The sequence below is a fragment of the Pituophis catenifer genome, unplaced genomic scaffold (assembly GCF_029215685.1).
Source record: "Pituophis catenifer annectens isolate HBS135680 unplaced genomic scaffold, rPitCat1.0.hap2 SCAF_1, whole genome shotgun sequence".
NCBI lineage: Eukaryota > Metazoa > Chordata > Lepidosauria > Squamata > Colubridae > Pituophis > Pituophis catenifer.
The window spans coordinates 107,168,150-107,191,245 of record NW_027256881.1 but is presented as its reverse complement, the minus strand read 5'-3'; the positions used below and the strand labels follow the sequence as shown (position 1 = coordinate 107,191,245).

At 38.8% G+C, this 23,096-nt stretch overlaps 1 protein-coding gene across 1 annotated transcript in view; it reads right to left on the bottom strand.

The window, feature by feature from the left end:
• The window catches only part of MMS22L (MMS22 like, DNA repair protein), an 81,350-nt gene that overhangs the window by 17,628 nt on the left and 40,626 nt on the right, over window positions 1-23,096 (bottom strand). Inside the window, exons 14-19 of the mRNA XM_070953819.1 lie at window positions 7,394-7,581; window positions 5,639-5,789; window positions 4,290-4,432; window positions 2,415-2,557; window positions 2,127-2,286; window positions 8-177 (exon numbers count right to left, since the gene is read on the bottom strand). Of these exons, the coding sequence (XP_070809920.1) occupies window positions 8-177; window positions 2,127-2,286; window positions 2,415-2,557; window positions 4,290-4,432; window positions 5,639-5,789; window positions 7,394-7,581 (955 nt within the window). The remainder of the gene's footprint in view (window positions 1-7; window positions 178-2,126; window positions 2,287-2,414; window positions 2,558-4,289; window positions 4,433-5,638; window positions 5,790-7,393; window positions 7,582-23,096) is intronic.

Here is a 23,096-nt window from a genome sequence, read left to right as displayed (position 1 = left end):
AACACACCTGAAGGAAAAACGGGAGATTCTCACGAATGGCAGCCAACATCACTGCAGGTAGTTCTTTATCCTGCTGAAGCACAGCATGGGGCAAAAGCAAGCAATCTATAATACGGAACAAGAGGGGTTGTGCTTTGGAAGTAGCCAATATGGCTGCCCAGGACTTCACAAGGCATCCTGTCGAAATAAAACCAAGAAAACCAAAAGTTGAAATTGCAAAAAGAGAGAGGAAGCATGAAGAAATATTTCTGCCGGATTTCATGTCTACTGGTAACTATAGCAACCAAATAGTCACATTTCCATATATCCCGCTTAATAATCCTGGGGATGGTGAACGTCCATTTATACAGTGAACTAAAAATGAGAGTTGTGAACTTTGGACTGAAACCAGATACATCAGGGAATAGTATACTAAAGAAATAATGCTAATGTATGCTACTTTTGTACTTGTGTATTTACTATTTGGTATGATCATTTTTAATGCAAATTGCTTTTGCCTTTTGTTTTCATCGAAAGCAGTAACATAGTTGGTTAATAAATGAACAAATAAATATAAAGCAAAACAAATGTTATGAATGCAAAAAACATTCAGCAACATATTTTGAATCCCCCTTTACTTTCCTAAATAGGAAATATCACTGGGAAAAAGGATAGCCTTGCTTCAAATACATCAACAGAAACCTCACAGAATGACGGAGCCTGCATTACAACAGAATGTGTGACCCACTTTCATTTCTCAGTAATTTTTTTAGGTCTGCACAGGAAAATGAATCAAAACTAGCACTATCGATTGACTTTGAATGCCACGAGGCAATCAATAGATTGGCTATTCTGAGAATGACGGTATCAACATAGCCTTAATATGCTGAAATTCTTTCTAATGGAGATATGTTTTCTGGAATTCCTTATGCTGCTCTTCCAAATAACTATAACTGAAAGACTGACAGGTATAAGTTACAATATTTTTAATTAATATATTTTATGCTATTTCCTAAGTAAGAATGTTAAAATAAAACAAAGATTAAAAAAGAATGTCAGTTATTAGAAGAAAAAAGAAAAATTGAAACTATAATATTTTCTCTCCTCCACTTTTTAAATGTATAATATTGACACAAAGATGACCTGGGGGAAGAACTTTTAATAAAATATGTAATAGTATGCAGCTCTGAAGGACTGAGGGAAGCATTCGAAGGAAAGGAAGGAAGGAAGGAAGGAAGGAAGGAAGGAGGGAGGGAGGGAGGGAGGGAGGGAGGAAGGAAAGAAGGAAGGAAGGCTGCAAGTACCTCAAGATAACAATCTGCAGGAAAGAGCAGAACTACTTTCAGTAATTACAGGTAGTCCTCGACTTACAACAGTTCATTTAGTGACTGTTCAAAGTTACAACACTGAAAAATGTGACTTATGACTGTTTTTCAAAGTTAAAAGTTTTCTCACAATCATGTGATCAAAATTCAGACACTTGGTAACTGACTCCTATTTATGACTGTTGCTGGGTCCCAAGTCATGTGATCACCTTTTGCGACCTTCTGACAAGCGAAGTCAATGAGGAAGCCAGATTCACTTAACAACGAGGTTACTAACTTATCAACTGCAGTGATTCACTTAACAACTATGGCAAGGAAGATTGTAAAATGGGGGCAAAGTTCACTTAACAAATGTCTCACTTAATAAGAAAAAAATTGAGGGCTTAATTGTGGTCGTAAGTTGAGGACTACCTGTCTAAGGATTAAGGAAAAGTGTAAGGAAAGAAAAGAAGAGAAGAGGACAGCCAGGAATAAGATTGATGGACTCAATCCGAGCAGCAATGGGGGCAACGCTGGAGATCTGAAGGGCCAGGCTGGGGACAGATCTTCCTAAATTGTTGCAAAGGTTGATTCTCAACTTGTCTCAATGTGCTACAGAAGGAATTTCTGACATCCCTAACAAATGCACATCCTAGCAAACTCTTAATGAACATAACCCCACTTGCACTATATCTCCTGGCTGGTTTTATTGACAGACACTTGCAAGGGAACCAAAGGGCTTTTGTAGGTTAGAAGTTCTGCTGGAGAAGTTGCCTGGAAGCATTGACACTAATGGCTTTGCCTTATATTGTTGATAAGGGGAACACTGAGCCTGAGAATTACCTATTATCTTGTAGGTGAGATGAAGTCCTTCTGCAGGCCCTTTCTTTACTAAATAGGGTTTTACATATTTTAATATGTCACCAAGATATACCAATGCCTTTGTCACCATGGCTGATTTTTCAGGCAGTTGCTGAAGCTCACTGTAGTTTTTTCCAACAGCCTAAGAAAACATAGGAGAAAAACATAGGAGCAATTCTTGATATTGCGACACATCTATCCTATTAAGATAGGATAGGGTATTTTCTAATTCTATTCCTCCAAAACTGCTATTTATAATAAACACCGTACCTCAATGAACCGGAAAACAGCCTCCTTAGGATCTTGTTTGTAGACTGACTCATCAAAGTGAGCCTTTGAGAAGATAGTTATTACTTCTGGCAGTTTGAATATCAATCTTGTAAGTTCAGTCACTTGTTCCATATAAGCCTTATCTATTTATCAACACAACACAAGAATTCGATGTGACTTAGCATTGGACTTTTCCCATCAAGTATACATCCTTAGACAGTTCCTCAGGTATGGTGAACTACAACTTCTACAAGGGAAGATATGAATTGTACTCCAACACCAGTATTTGTGAGTTGGATTTATATATTGTGTTTCCTCAAGGAGCACAAAGCAATAAACCCAGCACTTCTGAACAACTGCAAAAAAACTTATAAGGTAGGTTGAGTTGAGAGTGTAATTGGTCAAGTCTCTTAGTGAGCTCCGATGGAAGAGGGTAAATTTAAATCTGAATCTTATTATTCTAGATCAGGGGTGTCAAACTCAAGGCTCGTGGGCCGGATCCGGCCCATGGGGTGCTTAGATCTGGCCCTTGGGGCCACCCTGGAAACAGTGAGGGACTGGTCCATAGTGCCTCTGCCAGTGAAAACGGAGCAGTGAAACGTGCAGTAGCCCTTTCCCCTGGCCTGGAGAACTGTGTGCCCTCCCCAACCCCCCCCAGCTCCGTTTTTGCTTGACAGATGCTAGCAAAACAAACTACTAACAAAACTGGATGCCCCCAGCCCTGCCCGGGCCACCACAGGTGCCCCTGACACGAGTGATGTTAAACTGGTCATGCCTACCCTGGCCATGCCCCCCAAGGTCAAACAGAACTCTGATGCGGCCCTCAATTAAATCGAGTTTGACACCCTTGTTCTAGACTAATATCACTATACCAAGTTCAGATTTGAAAGACTGTAAAAAAGAAGGTTTTTTTTTTTTTTTAAAAAAAGCATAGATATTTCTTGGAAATCATGCTATGACCTTTGCTTTTAACCTCTCTCTTCCCATCTTTGTTATTTCCCCTTGCAAACATCTGTATACTTTAATAAACATTAAAAAAAGACAAACCTAAGCCCATTACATTTCTACATTTTATCCACTACTCAAGTCAACCAAGCTCATAAGGTTAACTCCAATTCAGGTGAGATCATCAAAGATCAAAATCAGTGGTGGGATTTAAATTTTTTTACTACTGGTTCTGTGGGCATGGCTTGGTGGGCATGGCAGGGGAAGGATGCTGTAAAATTTCCATTCCCTCCCCACTCCAGGGGAAGGTTACTGCAAAATCCCCATTTCCTCCCGATAAACTGGGACTCGGGAGGCAGAGAATAGATGGGGGCGGGGCCAGTCAGAGATGGTATTTACCAGTTCTCTGAACTACTCAAAATTTCCACTACAGGTTCTCCAGAACCGGTCAGAATCTGCTGAATACCACCTCTGATCAAAATCTAAAATACATGATCTGATCACTAATTCATCTATCTTTTAGTCCAGTTTCACAAGTGTCTTGCCCTTTGCTTGAAAATATAATAAAACAAATCACTAGTATTAATATCTATAAATACAGACTTTCAATTGTCATACAGCAAAATGCCCCCTCACACGAGTTAAAATGTTTTGAAATAAATGATCAGATTTAACCTATGATTTCCAATTAATTACATTATTCATCAATGTTTGGGAAATTTTGTTTTTGTTTTCAAATGAACATACTTGCTTTAATTTAAATTAAAAAATAAGCAACTAATCAATTACCCAAGCAGGCAAACATAAACTGGAAGAATAATAAGGCAAAAAAGTCACAGTAGTGATGGTAGTAGTAAACTAACATTGTGCATATAGTTGAAAAGACTAAGTTTCTATTGCTGCTGATCACATATAAACCAATGCACATACTGGTAGTTTGCTCAGCATCTGTTCTGATCAAGGTCTCGGGAGGCTGATTGATAAACGTCTGTAAAATGCATCGAAACCATGACTGAACAAACAAGGATTGGTAGGATGAATGACCCATGCCAGTAAGAGCTTCAGCCAGTGCACTATATAGAAAAGAAAGCCAATAAAGAAAAACAAATTAGGTAAGTAGAAAAGTCATTCCTTCTCCTTGATTTATATCATTTTTAAAAAATCTGTAAATGATTCCAAGAACTCCTGCCTCTAAGAAATGCCCCGTATGCACTATGGCACAGAATACCATGACTTCTCCCAAACCAGGGCAGAACAAAACCCTTAACCTAGTTTGCACAATGCAAACTGTAGCAAAATCTAGGACCGTGATGGCGAAGCTATGGCAGGCGTGCCACAGGTGGCACGTAGTGCCCTCTCTGTGGGCACGTGAGCTGTCACCCCAGTTCAACTCTGCCGTGCATGCGGACGCACCTCCCTCCAGCCAACTGGTCATCGGGTCTCTACTGCAAGTGGGGAGGGGCCCGTGCGGGGGGCCCATGCGTGCATGTGAGGTGGGGCGCATGCTGGGGCCACGTGTGCATGTGCGGGGGAGCATGTGCAGAGGGGCTGTGCGCATGTGTGGGGGGTATGGCATGTACAGGGGGCATATGCGCATGCATGGGGGGTGGGGCACGTGGGTGCACACACATTGCATTTTGGGGGTTCAGGCATTTGGTCCGGAAAAGGTTAGCCATCAGTGATCTAGGATCTCACTTATTCCCAGTTTTCTAATAGTCCTTCAGTGTACAGCTAGCAGAACAGCTCGAAAGTTCCATGCAGCTTTTATAGGCCAGGGAGTTAGGAAAATCAATGTAAATATAATACAACATCAATGTTTTCAGGAACATTAATATAATGTATTGGAGTTGGTTCTCCTGAACTATTGAGAGAAGAAAAATGATAATCTCTGTTTGCAAATGCAATTTAGTGTCCTTACTCTCCACCACACATCCATTCCCTTTCTTCTTCATTATTCTATCTTCTGACAACCCTCTTTTTTCCTGACATTCCTCTTTCCCTACCATACATCTGTTTCCTAGCAGACTGAGAAGAATTCAGTCAGACTTGACAAAAGCATGACAATATGGCTTTTGAAATTGGATTATTTAGTGTATTGGAAGGATAATATTGGCATTGTTATTTGTATAACTGAAAAAAATCTAGAAAATAGATTTTCAACCCGGCTTTCAGAAAAATCTACAGTAAAAAAAAAACCCTACATGTTACTGCAATAGAAGAAGTAAACCAAAGTTATGCCAACACCTGCTTTTATTTAACCAAGATGTTGTATGGCTTACCTGTTTTGTATCAGGTGAGTTAGATACCTTGATACCAGCTGAGGGCAAACCATATCATCCCATCCAAACAACTGCATCATAGATATAATTGGCTGAGGCTGGAGATCTGAGGTACATGTGCTGGGTAAATCCAAGGCTAACAAAGTCAAACCTGTTTTTAAAAAATGAAGTGGCTATATGTTAGAAAAGCAAAGAAGAACAAACTTCTATGCTTTGCACACCACTGTTTTTTTTTTAATACTAAGATTCCTTCCCCTTCCCCAGTGAATATAAATACTTTGAAATCTTGAGCAGAGCTTCAAGACATATGCTTTTCCTGCTTGCTGTTTGTATCTTAAAATCTGTTTCCACCAGCTGCTTTCTATTTCCAGGAAATTCTATTATTACAAATGAAAGAAACTTGAAACAGGAATCATAAAGCGACACGGATTATGCCAAATGTTGTCAAATTAGCTTCATCAGTCGGCCTTGCTCTCTATCATAGATCAACCCACTGTATTTATAATCCGAGTTAATTTTTATCTTTGCGGACATTTGGGTAGAAAGGAAAATGATATTGGCACTAATTCCTCAATCAAAATGAGTTAAAACTTAACTGTGCTCTGTCATTTATTCATTCACTGAATATGTATTAAGAAACTTATACTTTAACTGTTCTTTAGCATTTTAACACAAACATTGCTATATTCTCAATGTTAGTGACGATCAATTATATAGTTCTTTTTTTAAAAAAACTTTTTTAAGCAACTATGCAAGGAAAACTAGAATGGACTATAAGAAGGTACTAGAGCCACTGCTTTAGTGTTGCATCCATATGCCATTACATGCCAAGGAAATTGCATTTTATTCCGCCGTTATTATATCTTAACTATTGCAAAGCTGCTGAAATGCAAGGTCTTTTTCCATTAACGATTAGGATTTTAAGAATGCATATGTTCGGTTCTTAATTCATATTGAGGAAAATACATTTAAATTCAAATCTATCTTTTACAAATAATACTGAAATGGATTCGGTGAGGTATTATAACTAAATGCAAGCCTTCTTGCACTGAGTTGAAATATACAGAGTTAGTATACAGGAATATCATGGAAGAAATAGTACTATATTAAAATACAAAGGAATCGGATCGGGTGGGCACAACTCCAGTGAAGTCAAGGATCACCATTTTTATAGTTTTGTTGCAAGATGTTGTTCCATCTGCTAGAATTTTGAGCGGCATTCTTACATTATAAGATTCCAGAATATCGGGTGTTATTATTATTATTATTATTATTTTTAAAAAAAGTCACACAATGTATTTGAAATCTTACCTGATATATTTACAGAACAGTGAAGATTATCATAATCTTAGAGAAACCCGAGGGAAGGGAATTTGTAGTGGCAAGAGACTCTGAACAAACTCACTTAAGCACGGAAAATATGCATGGTATTGAATATGGTGACGTATCAACCATTAACGTTGCTTAAGATCACAACTACACATTTCAAATAGAATGAACATCTAACAAAAAAAAAAGTGCCACTCGATTTATAGATCCGAGGGACCCTATGAATAAAGTGAGCCCTCTACTAAGAGGAAAATATGAGTCCCCCTCTCTCTTTTCCCACTGAGGTGTATGCATGCATCAAAAGGCTGCCTACAGGAATCTTACAATGTGCAGGTAAATTCTACTATATCCAGTAACAAGTTACTTAGAAACAGGAAGAATGCATCACGGTCACAAGAAAGACGAGGTCAAGTTGGGAGTACAAACCTGCAGCTGTATCGGCAAGCTGAGGAGGGGGAGTCTTCACCATCCTCTGGCCCTTCAAGTAAGGAAAGAAATTTCTCCAGAGAGCTTTGGCAACAGCAAGGTGGTGCTCTTTCGCCACTGATGAAGGCTGTGCATTGGGGCCTGGATTGCCTAACCGAAGTCCCTGGTTTAACTGCTCATGTGCTGCTCTAAGAAGAAATAAAGGTGATGTGACCATAAAGTCTATTGGCCTGGGAGGAAGAGTAATTGAATTTTTTTTTAAGATGCATGAGGATGATTATTGTGCAACACACAAACTTAAGGATTTAGAAATCACCTTTCGTAATTCAAAACTTGACGGAAGGACATTTATGCATACAAGCAATTTGATGGATAAATGATGGCATATTAAGCACCGTAAAGTTAATGTTAATTATTTATGTCATCCATTAATTATGCACCTCTTAATATGTCAGGCCCAAATGGGAAACAGGCAGTTCTAAAATGAATGTATTTATCAAATGACAAGTAAGTATGCTTACACTCCAATGCCAAATCTTTCATGATTTGTTAATTTTCTATGCACGATGTACAGAAACTGGGTCAGACACAGAAATCTATGAATATTTTTTCCCCCTCAAAAGCATTTATCACTGAAGTTTTTTTTCCTCTTTTTGCAGCCTCAGTAGAGATAAATGAAAAAACAAACAAACAAAGATTAACCCTTTTCAAGTACATAGCAGCAACTGCTCATAGCAAACTAAGGCCTAAAGTTACTGTTATATCTAAAGTCAGTCCTTTACAGAGACAATGTGGCATGAATTCAATAACACATTCAATTTTCTTTGATTCTGCTAGTGCAATTCCTAGTACTTAATCTAATTTGGAAGTTGTGACTTTCTAAAGGCTCAATAGAGATTTGTCTGCAGGGAATCAGTTGGAGGAGGGGCAGGAAGCATTAATAAATTTGTCTGGCAGACTAGAAAGCGAGGCATTGCTGCTCTTGGACGATCAACTAAATAACATGCTTATTAAAAACAATCCGTAGAAATGCACTATCATTCCTACTCCTATTTATCTCATGGTCAGCTAAATTGAGATTGTAGATTAAGGTACTAGCAGCATTATTACATTTGCTTTATTAAATTCTACAAACAGCAGTGTAAAATCAAAGAAAGACAAGGTATGATTCAGTGGCAAACTACAAGGAAAGGCAGTTGTCTTCAAACTCCTTTTGGTAGTAGCTGACAACCAGACTGAAAGCAGAAAAGGACTTGCATATTTGTGAATTTTATCCTAACGGTGTTTCTTTCCACTGTTATTCTGTTTCCCCGGAAATAAGACATCCCCTGATAATAAGCCAAATCGGGCTTTTGAGCGCATGCGCTAAAATAAGCCCCCCCGAAAATAAGCCCTCCCCAAAAATATTTAAACATGAGCAGCCAGTCCCCACCATTTCCTCTGGTTTCCTCCATGTGGCCCAAAATAATAAGACCTCCCCGAAAATAAGGCCAAGCTCTTATTTTGGGGTTCAAAAAAATATAAGACAGGGTCTTATTTTCGGAGAAACATGGTATTATGCTGACTTTATTTTGTATGGGACCAACAACTGTTGTAATAATTTGCTTGGTGTTATATTCATTATCTAGCAGTGTTTAGGTCTACACAGTCCATAATAATCTGGGGAAGCACCCAGGCAAAAAGCCTGTGGAAACTCCATTCTATCTTAATTCTCCTCCCTCACTTTGGATTGTTCAATGTATATATTTCTTGCCCTATCCATCTGTGGCAACTGCATTAATCTGCCTGAAACAGAAGACTTTGTAATAAAATTATAAATTGCAGCCGCAAGGAAGAAAAACGTGATGAAAATCACAAGGAAAAAAACACAGAAAACAGATGCTGCATTGCATGTCTGCATCAGTCAAAGAAACACGACTCATGGTTGACATTTAACATTATGGACTCCTCCTTGATAAAGAAACCATCTGAAATGTATAAGGGAATAATAAATAGAGACACACAATATAATATCTGTTTTCTGGGTTATTTTTCTCTCACTTTGGGGCCTATATTCAGTAGCTGTTTAGGTACTTGAAATTGAAAATCAGCCCTAAATCTAATGATGGATTTAAAAAAAACCTAAATTTCAGTTTAACTGAATTAAACTTTTTTTTTGGGGGGGGGAGGAGAGAATCGATTAAGCTCCTAGCAAATATATAAGAAACTCAGAATGTACCTATTGACTAAATTTTATACTCTTTAGAATTGTGTAACATGGATGTCATGGATGTAGATAGATAGATAGATAGATAGATAGATAGATAGATAGATAGATGGATGGATGGATGGATGGATGGATGGATGGATGGATGGATGGATAGGATAGGATAGGATAGGATAGGATAGGATAGGATAGGATAGGATAGGATAGGATAGGATAGGATAGGATAGATGGATAGATAGATAGATAGAAATATATAGAGATATTAATTATTAATTTTTGTTAAAACATGGCATATTATTTCCCTGTGGAAAAAATTGCAAAGAATTAACCATTAGGTAGCTGCATACGTATAAATATTTGCATAAGCACTTTTTTTGCATAACAGCATCATATAAAATGCATTTTTGAATTATTGGCCCATCTTTAGGAATGGTTTTTCAAGGGGTATCAGAAGCTGCAAAAACTTCTTCAGGGACAGAATCAAGCTGTACTGCAAAATCAGACCTAGGTATTACTTTAATGGAAGAGGCCCAAGGCCTCTTCAATTTGAATGGGAAGTCAAAAGAAGACACGGGTGAATTATCTCTGTACTATTTTAAATACTACTGTAGTATCATCAGGAATCAAAGCAAAGAACATTTTACCTTTTAGTGAGAACCTTAAGGAATGTGCCCCTTAAAACACCCAAACATACATACATGTTAATGCAGGCATCAAATGTACATGTAACCCTTTGGATCTTATTCACAAATGGTTACTTTTGTTGTCATCTGCGTGTTTTTCACAATGAAAAGGATGAAACTTATAATTGCTACTCACATATATAAGTATTATGCTCTTCAGCTAACCAACAGAGATCAGAAAATTAAAAAAGCATTATTGTGACGTATCTTTGCCAACTAACTGATATAGCCTCTTGCAAATTCTTGGCATAAGAAAACTTAAAATACCATGTAAAAAAATATTATCAGCTTGTCACAACACATTCACCATGCAGTTAAGAGGATACGTATTCAGTAGAGATGTATGAAAGAGACATTACAGGTTTAAGCAGTATATAATTTACTCTGGAAATATACTTTAAAATGGCATAATATTTGTAGAATCTAAAATGTTAGACTAATTTAAATTTTTAAAAGTATATAAACATGAATGTATTTCCACATCATCGTTACTCTAAAACTTGTCAGCTTGTCTATCACTTAAAACACTTCTGGGTTTAACACTCTGACACTTCCCAACAATCCAAATTAACTACAGAAAATAATCTTAATTGTAAGAAATGTAACTGAACCGGCAGAATTTTGTGTCTTTTAAATCACTTAAACAGGAGAAAGTTTTTGCCATCAATATGACTGGGAATTATTAGTTTTCTTTTTGCTGCAATCTAGATATTTTAAGATGATACAACTTCTTTTATAAAATAAACAGATTTTGCACATTTGAACAGAAGCAACTCAGAGATGAATAGTGAAGTCACACTGACTAGCACTAATGATGCAATCTGGTCAGATAATGAAACATTTGCATGCAAACAACCAAACTCAGAGAATGCCAAGAACTCCACAGATTTTATACATGGAGGTCCTGTGAGTTACAATATAGCTGAAGGCTTAATCTGTGGGAAAACTGTGGCAATTTAGGGACCTGTCTTTGGGGTGGCGGGGAAACTATATGTAAGTGAAATGTCTCCCAGAAACAAAAACATTTTGATTTGCCCCATTTGTATGACAGAAGAAATTCAGCAATCTCTGCCAATATACGTTTATTACCAAATGCTTCTTTAGAGGACTGTTCAATAGGACAGAAGATATTGGATAAATGCTACATTTTTATTCTGAACAAAGTTTATTCTGTCCTGGTCCTATTAGACCTCTCAGCGGCTTTTGATACCATCGACCATGGTATCATGCTGCACCGGCTGGAAGAGTTAGGGGTGGGAGGCACCGTGTTGCGGTGGTTCTCCTCCTTCCTCTCCAACCGGTCGCAGTCAGTGTTGGCAGGGGGGCAGAAGTCGACCCTGAGGCCCCTTGTATGTGGGGTGCCACAAGGGTCGGTCCTCTCGCCCCTTCTGTTCAACATTTATGTGAAGCCGCTGGATGAGATCATCCGTGGTTTCGGGGTGAAGTACCACCAGTACGCTGATGACACCCAGCTGTACATCTGCACCCCGGACCACTCCAATGATGCCTTTGAAGTGATATCCCGGTGCCTGGAGGCTGTACAGATCTGGATGGGGAGGAACAGACTCAGGCTCAACCCATCCAAGACCGAGTGGCTGTGGTTTCCGACATCCCGATATAGTCAGTTGGTGCCATCACTGACTATTGGGGGCGAGTCGTTGGCCCCCACGGAGAAGGCTCGCAACTTGGGGTCTTCCTGGACTCACAGCTGTCTTTAGAAGAGCACTTGATGGCTGTGGCCGGGAGGGCATTTTATCAGGTTCGCCTGATTCGCCACTTGCGTCCCTTTCTAGATCGGGACTCGTTAAATACGGTCACTCATGCCCTCGTCACTTCCCACCTGGACTACTGCAATGCTCTCTACATGGGGCTCCCCTTGAAGAGCACTCGGAGGCTCCAACTGGTCCAGAATGCGGCCGCGAGGGTGGTTATGGGCGCAACTCGTTGTGCCCGTGTGACACTCCTCCTGCGCGAGCTGCACTGGCTCCCAGTGGTCTTCCGGGTGCGATTCAAGGTGCTGGTTACCACCTTTAAAGTGCTCCATGGCATAGGACCTGGGTACCTTTGAGACCGACTTCTGCCACCAGTAGCCTCCCACCGGCCAGTCCGCTCCCACAGAGAGGGTCTCCTCAGGGTGCCATTGGCCAAGTTATGTCGGCTGGCGACACCCAGGGGGAGGGCCTTCTCTGTGGGAGCCCCAGCCCTGTGGAATGAACTGCCCCCGGAAATACGTAAGATCTCCGACCTCCGGGTGTTTCGTTGCGCATTGAAGACTCTGTTGTTCCGCCAGGCCGGGCTATCAACATAATGATTTTAAATTGGGGTATTTTAAATTTTTGGGGTTTTAAACCGGCCAAATCTATTTAATTATTTTAAATTTTAATCATTGTTGTGTCTTGTGTTTTTAAATTGGCTGTACACCGCCCTGAGTCCTTCGGGAGAAGGGCGGTATAGAAATAAAATTATTATTATTATTATATATATATGTATATATGTATATATATTCTTCCTGGAATTTGGGGTAAGAGCAATTGCAAAGAAAACTTGGAATTGCTAAGAAAAGCTACCATCTTTTTTTTAGGGTTAATGGATGCTTTTGTCAGATTTTTAGGTCAGATTAACCTTTTGCTCGCGATAGGGTTGTTTATTGGTTTTATTTTTACTGACTTTGAATGAATCTGAAAGAAAGGATGGGGAAATCAATACGAAGCAAGACAATGGGCTCTCAAGCCTCTGGCTATACTTGCTTTTGGTTTGGACTCACACACAATTTTGCAACATGCTGAGACTGAGGAGGATTAGCCTGCTTGTGTTGAGTAAACTGATGATACCCAATAAACAGTTTCTGTTGTAAACCCCTTAGGATGCGCAAAGCCACACTAGTTGGCATTAGACCAGATAAACTGTCGAACTAGCTGTAATCTCATTTAGACCCGAGCTGATCCTCCTGTCCTTGATCCACAGGATCAAGGAAAACCACCAAGCAAGCAGATGTATTAACAGCAGCACTGCTGGCTGGATGTGACAAATGTTTCATAAATTCCCCTCTCGCTTTGTAAAAGTTTGCATACAGCTTGAACTGAGCCAAAGAAATCAATGGATTGCGGAATTTATTAGTACTCTTATTATCGCAGGCTATTTTCTACTTATGGGAGGGCAACTTATTACTGGGTAGTTCTGGAAACTTGATCTTACATGGTGACCGTTTCCTCTTTCAGTCAGCACTTTTTATTTTTGGTTGTGGTTCAGGATGAACCATTAATTTACAGATAGATCTCGCTTACTGACCACTCATTCAGAAACTCTTCGAAGGTGCAACAGTGCTGAACAAGTGATAAGACCGATCCTCAAAGTTTGCAACTGATACTCAAAGTTCCGCCCATTCTAGTCGTTGTCTTCATCACAAAATTGCAATTTAGGCACTTGGCAAGTGTCCTGTGGTCACCTGGTCACCATTTGTGAACTTTGCTGCCAGTTTTCTACAAACAAACTCAGTGGGGAAGGTGCCAAGTAAAGCCACATAACACTGGCAAATTGTCCCCTGGTTTTCCCCTGCAGCACACTGGATTCTCCTTTCCATAGCTTCCCTTTGCACACATAGTGCCTCCCTCGGCCTCCCTCCATTTGCACATACACGTGCTCTCCTTCCCCTGCTTAATGACCTGCATGTCTTGGGTTTACAATGGCAACTAGGACTGCTTGGATTGCTGTTGTTAAGCAATGCAGTCATTTGACACTGCACTTTACAACTACAATGCTTAGTAATGGCAATACTGGTCCCAATTGCCATTGTAACGCAAGGACTATTGGTACATACTACAGTATTTTTGAGATCTCTCTCTTTCCCCTCCCTTCATTTGCATGAATGGAGAGCGTGCATGCCTGCACCTCCTGCTGACACACACACACACACAGGCCAGGCCACCAAGCTGGAAAACTTGGAAATCGCTACTCTAGACCACAGCTGGTGGCTGCATCTAGTTGGCTTTGACATATTTTTAATAAACCAAGAGGTATCAGACCTGGTTAGAAATTTGGCAGATTACCAGAAAATCTGAAAGTTGTAATCTAGACTTGAAAGTTGAAAAAAAAAAAAAAGACAAATCACGTATGTACGGTTGCCAAGAAAATCATAATAGCTGGTTCATATCACATTAACTTGGCTCTATTTTTAAAAACGGGCACTAAAATTTCTCCATATTTTCCACGTAGCTGAATGGTTATCAGTATTCCCACAGTTGTAGCTACTCTCATCTTTTCTGTCCTCTAACACATATGCAAATGAATGGATGGTTGATGCCACCATTATATGTGCTTTCATGCTTAGTAAGAGATCTGAAGATCCTAATCTAACAATCGCAGATAAAGCACAAAATCATTTCAATAACAATAAAGCAGTTTTTTTCTTCTTAACATTTCCCCCCACAAATGCAGGCAATAAGTCATACAAATCAAAAGTGAAGAATCTTGCTGGTGGAATTATAATCATAGTTATGCTGAAAAATCCAAGTATGTGGCACGATACTCAAAAGAGTAAGAGGCAAATGCTACTTCATGTCTATATCAATTTCCATGTGCTGTCACAAAGCAGCCATGTAGACCAGACACATATTAAAGGGCAGAGAGGTGAGGTCAGATGTATATTACAGATGCTGCAAATTGCCACTGACCCACTGTAGACAGCTATAGCAAACATGCCCTTCTCATTAATCTTAATCTACCCCTCTAGTATATTTGGGCTGAATGCAGTCAGAAGAATTCAGATTGTTCTTCAATCTGATTTAGCAGTGAGTGGATCAGGGTTCTTGTTTGAATAGGTCCACCACAGGATTCAACTGAGGATTGGCAGGTGCTTCCACAGGCAACTCTAAAAGCTTCACTACAACATGGCTCAAAATAATCATCCCTGCCAACCTAATGTCTACATTTAAACTCCTTTATAGAATGATCTGAAGTCACAAAATTCAACACTGTGTCTTTCTCTCTCTGGTTTGAAGAGACACAGTAACATCCAATTCAATTTAGCTATGTGACAGAAATTACTTTATAGCTCCTGCACTATCACTTTAAAGCTGTCTGATATGTTAATGTTTCACCTCTTGCCCACTTCTCCTTTGGAAGTAAAGGAGTCCCATTTAACATAATCACTTAATAACTGCAAAGCGATGGGTATCAGAACCCTAATTCTTCTAATATTTGCCAAACCCAGCTCTTTTGTAATAACAATAACACCATGATAGCAAACTGTAAATCTGTGTAATTATAGTTTAATTGTATTGTGAGGCATGCATTAATCACAAAGTTTAAGTGCCAAGGATAGAATTATAATAATTCTGTAAAACAAATTTAAGCTAGCTAAGTAGGTCAAAACCACTAGCATGCAACAGGAGACCTTTGGGAATTTATCAGTTAATGGCTATTTATGTGCAAATGAGTGCCCTCCAACCCTCCAAAATCCTGTGTAGCCGAAGGGTATTTCTGTTAACCAGGAGCATGCTTAACTGCTGAGGCATAAATTAAACCATTTATTGGAATTATTTTAATTCCTTTCCACCCTCATTCTCACTGCACAATTTACAGTGTTCATTTACATGGAGATGGAGCTACTAAGGACTTTCCAGAACAGTTCTTGTTTAGGGGAGAGAAAAAAAGTTTTATTAAAGCAGTACCAATCACTCAATCTTCTGACCTTCTAAAAGGTGGCTGGACTCATTAAAAATTCCAGAGGTTCAGTATGGTACAGCAATACAACAGGAAAAAGGCGCTCTTTTGTAATGAACTCTAATTAAATGAAATGCAGCCTTCCACCCATGTGGAATTGAAAAGATAACAATGAGCATTCTGTCAACTGCATTTTCTAAACTGCCATGTTCCTAAAGCAGAGATATGGAAAAAAAAATGCTTATATAAACAGATAAAAAGGGAATTTTAAAAGCTAAAACAAAGTTGAGGAAGATTTTATTTCTTTTAAGGGAAAAGAAAGAAATACTGAGTTTTGCTAATGAAGTGAGCAATACTGAAAAAAATGATCTGGCCCTTTGCTTAACTATCATCCACTTCCAAACAGTGAAACTCTTCTTCTCTATAGGGGAAATATGGAAGGAGTTATTGAATTTTTTTCTTCCTTCTGATGGTCAATTTTTTATTCTTTTCGGTTTTTATTTGTGTCTTCATTAGATTTTCTTTTTTACATACATATTTGGTTGTGTTTGGATTATAAACTTGCTTTAGTGACCTTTTTGGGGTCAAAAACAGGATATATTTTTATTAAGCGAAGGATTATAAGTACAGACATATACTTATTTAAAAATTAAAAAAGTCAAATTTCTTTATAAACAACTGATTTGCTGAGCATCAGTCCACAGAACCACGGAATTTATTTCTGTAGTAACACTGGCTCCATTTCTGTATTCATGAATTTTTCATAAATTCCAAATCTGACCTGATCTACTTGTTTTGATCTAAACATCTGAATTTTTTGCAGATTCATTTATTTGTCACACATTCTTGGAATTCAACATAAAGATTACTTGGACACTGCATGCTACAATCAAGTACAGTTACTAGCCCAAATTCTAGACTTCAATATTTCCTTCATACAATGTCAAGAAAGGTACAGTAGATTAATTTTACATTACTTGCATTGTAAGCAAGAACTGATATAAACATAAGCTCTATTAACTCATAAAGTTTTCATTACCCATATAACATAGGATTTGCACTGAGAGGTCCTACATTTAATTGATTATGTGGTCCCCACTGATTGAAATACAGGTAGTCCTTGACTTATAACAGTTTGTTTAGTGACCATTTGAAGTTACAATGGTACTGAAAAAAAGTGACTAATGACCATTTTTCACATATATGACCATTGCAGCATCCCCATAGTCACATGATCAAAATTCAAATGCTTAGCAACTGACTCATATCTATGATCGTTTCAGTGTCCTGGCATCATCTTCTGACAAGAAAGGCAATGGGGAAGCCAGATTCACTTAACAACCGTGTTACTAACTTAACAACTGCAATGATTCAATAAAAACTGTGACAAGAAAGGTCATAAAACTACTGTATTTTTCAGACTATAAGATGCCCTGGACTACAAGACACACCTAGATTTACGGGAGGAAAACAAGAAAAAAAAATAATATTTGGCCTCCGTGCGTCCCGTTTCTGCCCTCCTTGGCCCCCAGAAGCACTTTGTAGGCCTCCCAAACCGTCAGCATGTCCCGTTTTTGCCAAAACGCACCCATTTTCACCAAAAACAGATGCATTTTTGGCTTTCCGAACCCTCCATGCATCCAATTTTCACCAAAAAAGTGCCCGTTTTTGGTCTGCAGAGTGCTTCTGGGGGCTGGGGAGGGCTAAAACAGGATGCAGAGGGTTTGGAAGGCCAAAAACGAGCCATGTGGAGCACTGCAGCGTGTTTCTGGGGGCTGGGGAAGGCAAAAATGGGATGTGCAGAGGGTTCCGGAGGCCAAAAATGAGCCCATTTTTGACGAAAACGGGCCATGCGGAGCACTGCAGAGGGCTTCTGGGGGGCTGTGAGGGCGAAAACAGGAGGCATGGAGGGTTTGGGAGGCCAAAAACAAGCCCATATTCGGTCTATAAGACACATTGAAATTTTCACCCACTTTTTTTTGGGGGGGACGTGCGTCTTCTACTCTGGAAAATATGGTAATTTAACAAATGTCTTACTTAGCAACAGAAATTTTGGGTTCAATTGTGGTTGTAAGTCAAGAACTACCTGTACAAAATTACCCCCTGGGAAGATGAAGAGAAGAAAAAAAGCAGAGAAGAAGCACAAAGTATTATCATACTTACCTGAAAAGATGATGATAAGAAATTAATGATGACCATCCCCTCTAAGGAAGACTTGAGAGAAATGTTTAATACACATGTCGGCATGCACACAAAAGCTGCACAATATCAATTTTCCTTAAATTAGGATTGTCAATTGAACTCAAATCTAGAAATCCAAACTACCAGCACAATAAACCCCTGCAGGAAGTCACACTTCAAAAAGAGGGTTAGGGAAATCATAAATTGATACTAATTAAATTATTGACTAAAGTCAATTGTCTATACGATAATCTGTTTACAAAGGTAATTGATGCTCGTCTGCATATACCAGTTGATTTCTTGCATATACCATTCTCTCACACAAAAATGTACAAGGATCCACCACAAACACACGTATACACATTTTCCCTCTTTTTGGAATAGCAAAAAAAGAAAAAGAGATTAGTTAAGAGGAAGAGGTGGCTGCACAGAGAAAAGAAAGGAAAAACAACTGAATGATAAGGCAGATTGAGTTTTGATGTTAATGCATTATTCTAATGCATCAAAGGCAGTGGTGAAATCTGAACCAGTTTGCCATCGTTTTGCTGGCCACGCATGCACAGTACGCGCCAAAAGGCTTGGGAAGGTAAGTAGAACAGTGAGGAGGGGATGTGCTGCGTGGTTTAGATTCACTAGAAGATTTCCTGCTTTCTAGCTATTTTAAATTGTGCGACATAGCTGATTGTCAGAAGAACTGGTAGTTTTTTTTTTACTACCAGTTTGCCCGAATCTATAGTTTTTATCACTACCGGTTCGCCTGAACCGGTGTGAACCGGTAGCATTTCACCACTGATCAAAGGGAGTTGGAAGTCAATGCCTTTTTTTTCTTTCTCCCTTTTCTTTTCCTTTTCCTACTTTCTCTACTATTTTCTTTTGTATTTTCTTTGTAGGTTATATTATAAATTAATAAAAACTCTTTAAAAAAATGAATGACAAGGCACTGCAACTAGAAAAAGAAAAGAGAAAAAATGTGCAGGTGCAGATACAAAATGGTTTGCTTAGGTGTTATAGAAAAAAGTTAAATGTTTTGAGACAAACAGCCTGTTCCAAGTTAAAGTTCTAGGCTAAGCTTCAAGCGAACCCACGTTTCAGGATCAGTACCTGTAATTCTGCATTTGTTGCTTATTCCTTAGCTTTCACAGCAACTCAATTTCCCAATTCCCAGCTGCTTGTCTTCCTCCAAGGCCACTTATTAATTCATTTCCATATAGTTCATAACTTGTTGCTTAAATGCCTTTGATCCCATTTTTACCCAACCTGATACCCTCCAGAGAGGATGAACCTCAATTCCCATTCTGTTTGGGAATGATAGAATTGCAGCTCAGTCCAACTGTAAAGCACAAAGGAGGTTGTTATACGCTACAATATATATAAAGAATAATTCAGGAAATAACCAATATTTATACAAAAACAAGCCCTATGTCTATGTGCAGATTTTTTTTTAAGGGACCCAATCAGCATGAGAAGCATTTAAAAAAAAAAAAAATCCAAATGAGATTTCAGGAAAAGGGTCTAAAATGCAAAAGATTTGTGCCAAAGAATTCATGAGAGAATGAGGAAGAAGAAAAATTATATTTTTCTGACTGCTTAGTTCCAGTTTTGGAGGACCTCAAAGTATTTATTCTGAGGAATTTGATGCAAACGAATTCACTGATATTGTAGTTTCAGAACTGCCAAATGCATACTTGAGAGGATGAAATAAGATCCCCTCCTAAAAGAAAAGAAAATAAGCTGAACTTTTAAATAAATCTATGACAAGAGTATCTTAACCCATCATATATGCTATTTCATCCTACACACTGACTTCATTTAGTGACCAAAGTTACAACGACAGTGAAAAAAGTGACTAATGACCATTTTTCACACTTATGACCATTGCAGCATCCTCTTGGTCACGTGATTTACACTCAGATGCTTGGCAACTGGTTCATATTTATGACAGTTGCAGTGGCCCAGGGTCATGTGATCACCTTTTGAGGCCTGCTGACAAGCAAAGTCAATGGGAAAGTCGGATTCACTTAACAACTATGTTACTAATTGAACAACTGCAATGATTCACTTAACAACCGAGGCAAGAAAAGCCATAAAATGGGGCAAAATTCACCTAACAAATGTCTCACTTAGCAACTTAAATTCTGGGCTCAATTGTGGTCGAAGTTGAGGCCTATGTGCAGTTATTTCATGTATCTCCCAATTTAGTTTTTTTTTTAATTAAAGAAAAAAAAATCATTTTTCTCTTTCCCATCCCCAATTTTGGAATACTGAAACCATGAATAACTGCCAATCACGACCAATGTTCTCAGGCCACTCCCATCAGCACCATTAAAGCAAATGGTAGGACGTAGCATCAATCCTGTCAGCAGCTGCAGCCACGAGAGTTAGAGATTGCTTCTATCATTATACAAGCCAGATGACTGTTCTCTAATCCGACCAAAGCTAATAAGTACCATCAACCTGTCACTTCCTACATTTCAAATTCTAAACACTGCAGCATCAAAGAATCCCCCCCCCTTTTTTTACATTTCGATTTCTTTTGCTGGCAGCAGTGAGTAGCCTCCCGTTCTCCTCAGTTCTCCCACGGTGTGTTCGAATGCAGCATATTTGCACACCGGGGTTACTCCCAGTCTGAATAGTAGGCATCCTCTACTCACTGAGCTCATCTGCGGCCCATGTGCTAGGCAATTTAGATCCAATCAGCCCTTATTTAGCTCAAGAGTAATGAGTAGCATAGTGACACAGACTTAAGCCTGACCCTCAGGACACTGCTCATCAAGCAGGAAAACTGTGACAAAATCATTCATCTTCCACCCGCTGGCAAGAAATAATACTCACACTCACTGTATTACTTTTCAAGGTGAGGGGGAAGGGGAGTCCTGAATTTTCATGATGTGAGACATTAATTTGCAGAGAGCTGAATTCTCCTAAACCCCCCTGTTGCTACGAGCTCACCGGGGGGAAAGAGGCCTTAGGAGACCGAAACGGAATAAAGAAAATTGCTTTGGCTTTCTTTCATTTTAAATAAGCCTTAAATCTGACAAGTTATCCTAAAGACAAGATACACAGAACACCAATATACAGAATACAGACACAAATGTGCGCATGTAAATATGTCTGTCTAGTTTGTGGTTTTATGTATGTACGATATACATATATATATATATATATCATAGATCCTTCCAGTTAATCAGTTGAATTGGTTAATTCAAATTTAGAGTTCAACACCAACTGATTTTTTTTTTTTAATTGCCTTGGTTCAATGGGGGTGGGGGAAACTTGCACATTTCAATAAAGAGCCATTTTTCCCTCTCAGCAGCTGCAAAGAAAGAAGTATGAAGAAGGAAGTTCATTCAAGGGAAAAAACACTGTAGCTTTGAAAGTGGAGTGCTTCAACCAGAAAATAGATGTACATTGATGTTCTTCAGGGATCACATATTTTTCTAAACAACTATGAGCCATGAGCAGCAGGTGCTCAGTATACTTTCAAATGGAAAGTACTTATTTTTCTTAAAGCATATTTTGGTGAATTTACTCTTTCACAACAGTAAATCATGTGTAGCTGACAGGTAGGTTGCTGAACAAGTATAAGAGCTGATAAAATGGTTACAGCAGTGTGGAAAAGGAATATAAGAAAGTTCTGAAACCGTAGAAGTCTGAGGAAATGATATAATTTCAGAGTTACCATATTGGCTAGCAGTATTTCTTAATCTTCCAGCAAGCTATTTCAGTGCAACACATCTTTAAGAGGATAAAGGGCCAGGAGAGGAGATTTAGTAACTCAATATTCCAATATAGATTTATTCAAAGAAGATAAAACTAAATCTTGAAAAATAGCTAACCCCCCTTGCCCCAAAAAACTTGGAACCTTCCAAAAATGTTAGAAGGCATCTATCTCACGTCCTTGGGAAGGAATCAGTTGGTGGATAAAAATACCAAATCCAGTCTAAACATTTTGGGTGATCGTGCAACAACCATCATAAATTAAACCCGTACGTTATCTGATTCTCAATGACTGATTATACGCATTAAGATTAGGAAGAGTTTAAACTGTACCAATGTCACAGGACTAGGTTAAGAACAAGCCAGAAAGAGTTGTCATATTTAAAGGTTTCATGACCTGTTAAGCCTTTGAGGTAGTTCACACAAGAAGCACAGCAATCAATACAACTTTTATTTTAAGATTACCTTAACAGAATGTTGCAAGAGTGAGTGAAAATGTTTCTCTCCTCCTTTCCTTTTAGGGTCTGGAAAACTAAGGAAGGTTCCTTCCTTCTGAAACACTTTCCATGTGCAGTCTCTCCTTCTCTGGACTGAGGTATTTTTTACATAATAATTGTGCAGTCTGTAGCACTTTCTTCTGCCTCTCAAGGTCATTCCCACACACCATTACAGCTCTACAGTTTTTTATTCTAGTAATTTATGCACACAAATATAAGAAGCTGCCTTATCGTGACTGGAATCTTCCTAACCTGGAAAATAGATTATCAGAATTTCAGAAAGTTAGGCCTGTGCAAAACTTTGATTCAAATACCTGAATCAAAGGGACCTTTCAAACTCAATTGCTGCAATATAATTTGAAACATCTAATCAAATCAACTAGATTTTCTGATGTGAACTAATGCTTTAGATTCATATACCCTAAAAAAGTGATTAGTCTCAACCTTACCCCTAAAGATGTACACATTGTTCTGAGTTTCCTTTGCATATAGACTATGTGCCCTTTTACTATTAGGCAATATTGAGAAGTAATAGACATTTCTTTCTAGGATTAATGAGCTAATAGTTAATTATGCTGCTTTGCTTTGACAAATGCATGAATGACCAAGAAGTGAATTAATGCTTTTTTCTCCTAATTTAAGACTTTCTCGGACTTCCGGTTTGCTGCTGGCCACCACCAGATGTTCCTTTGGGATCGTCAGCTTCCACTGCCTGTGAGAGCCGCCTTCACAACGGAATGGCGGCTCGAAAAAACTCT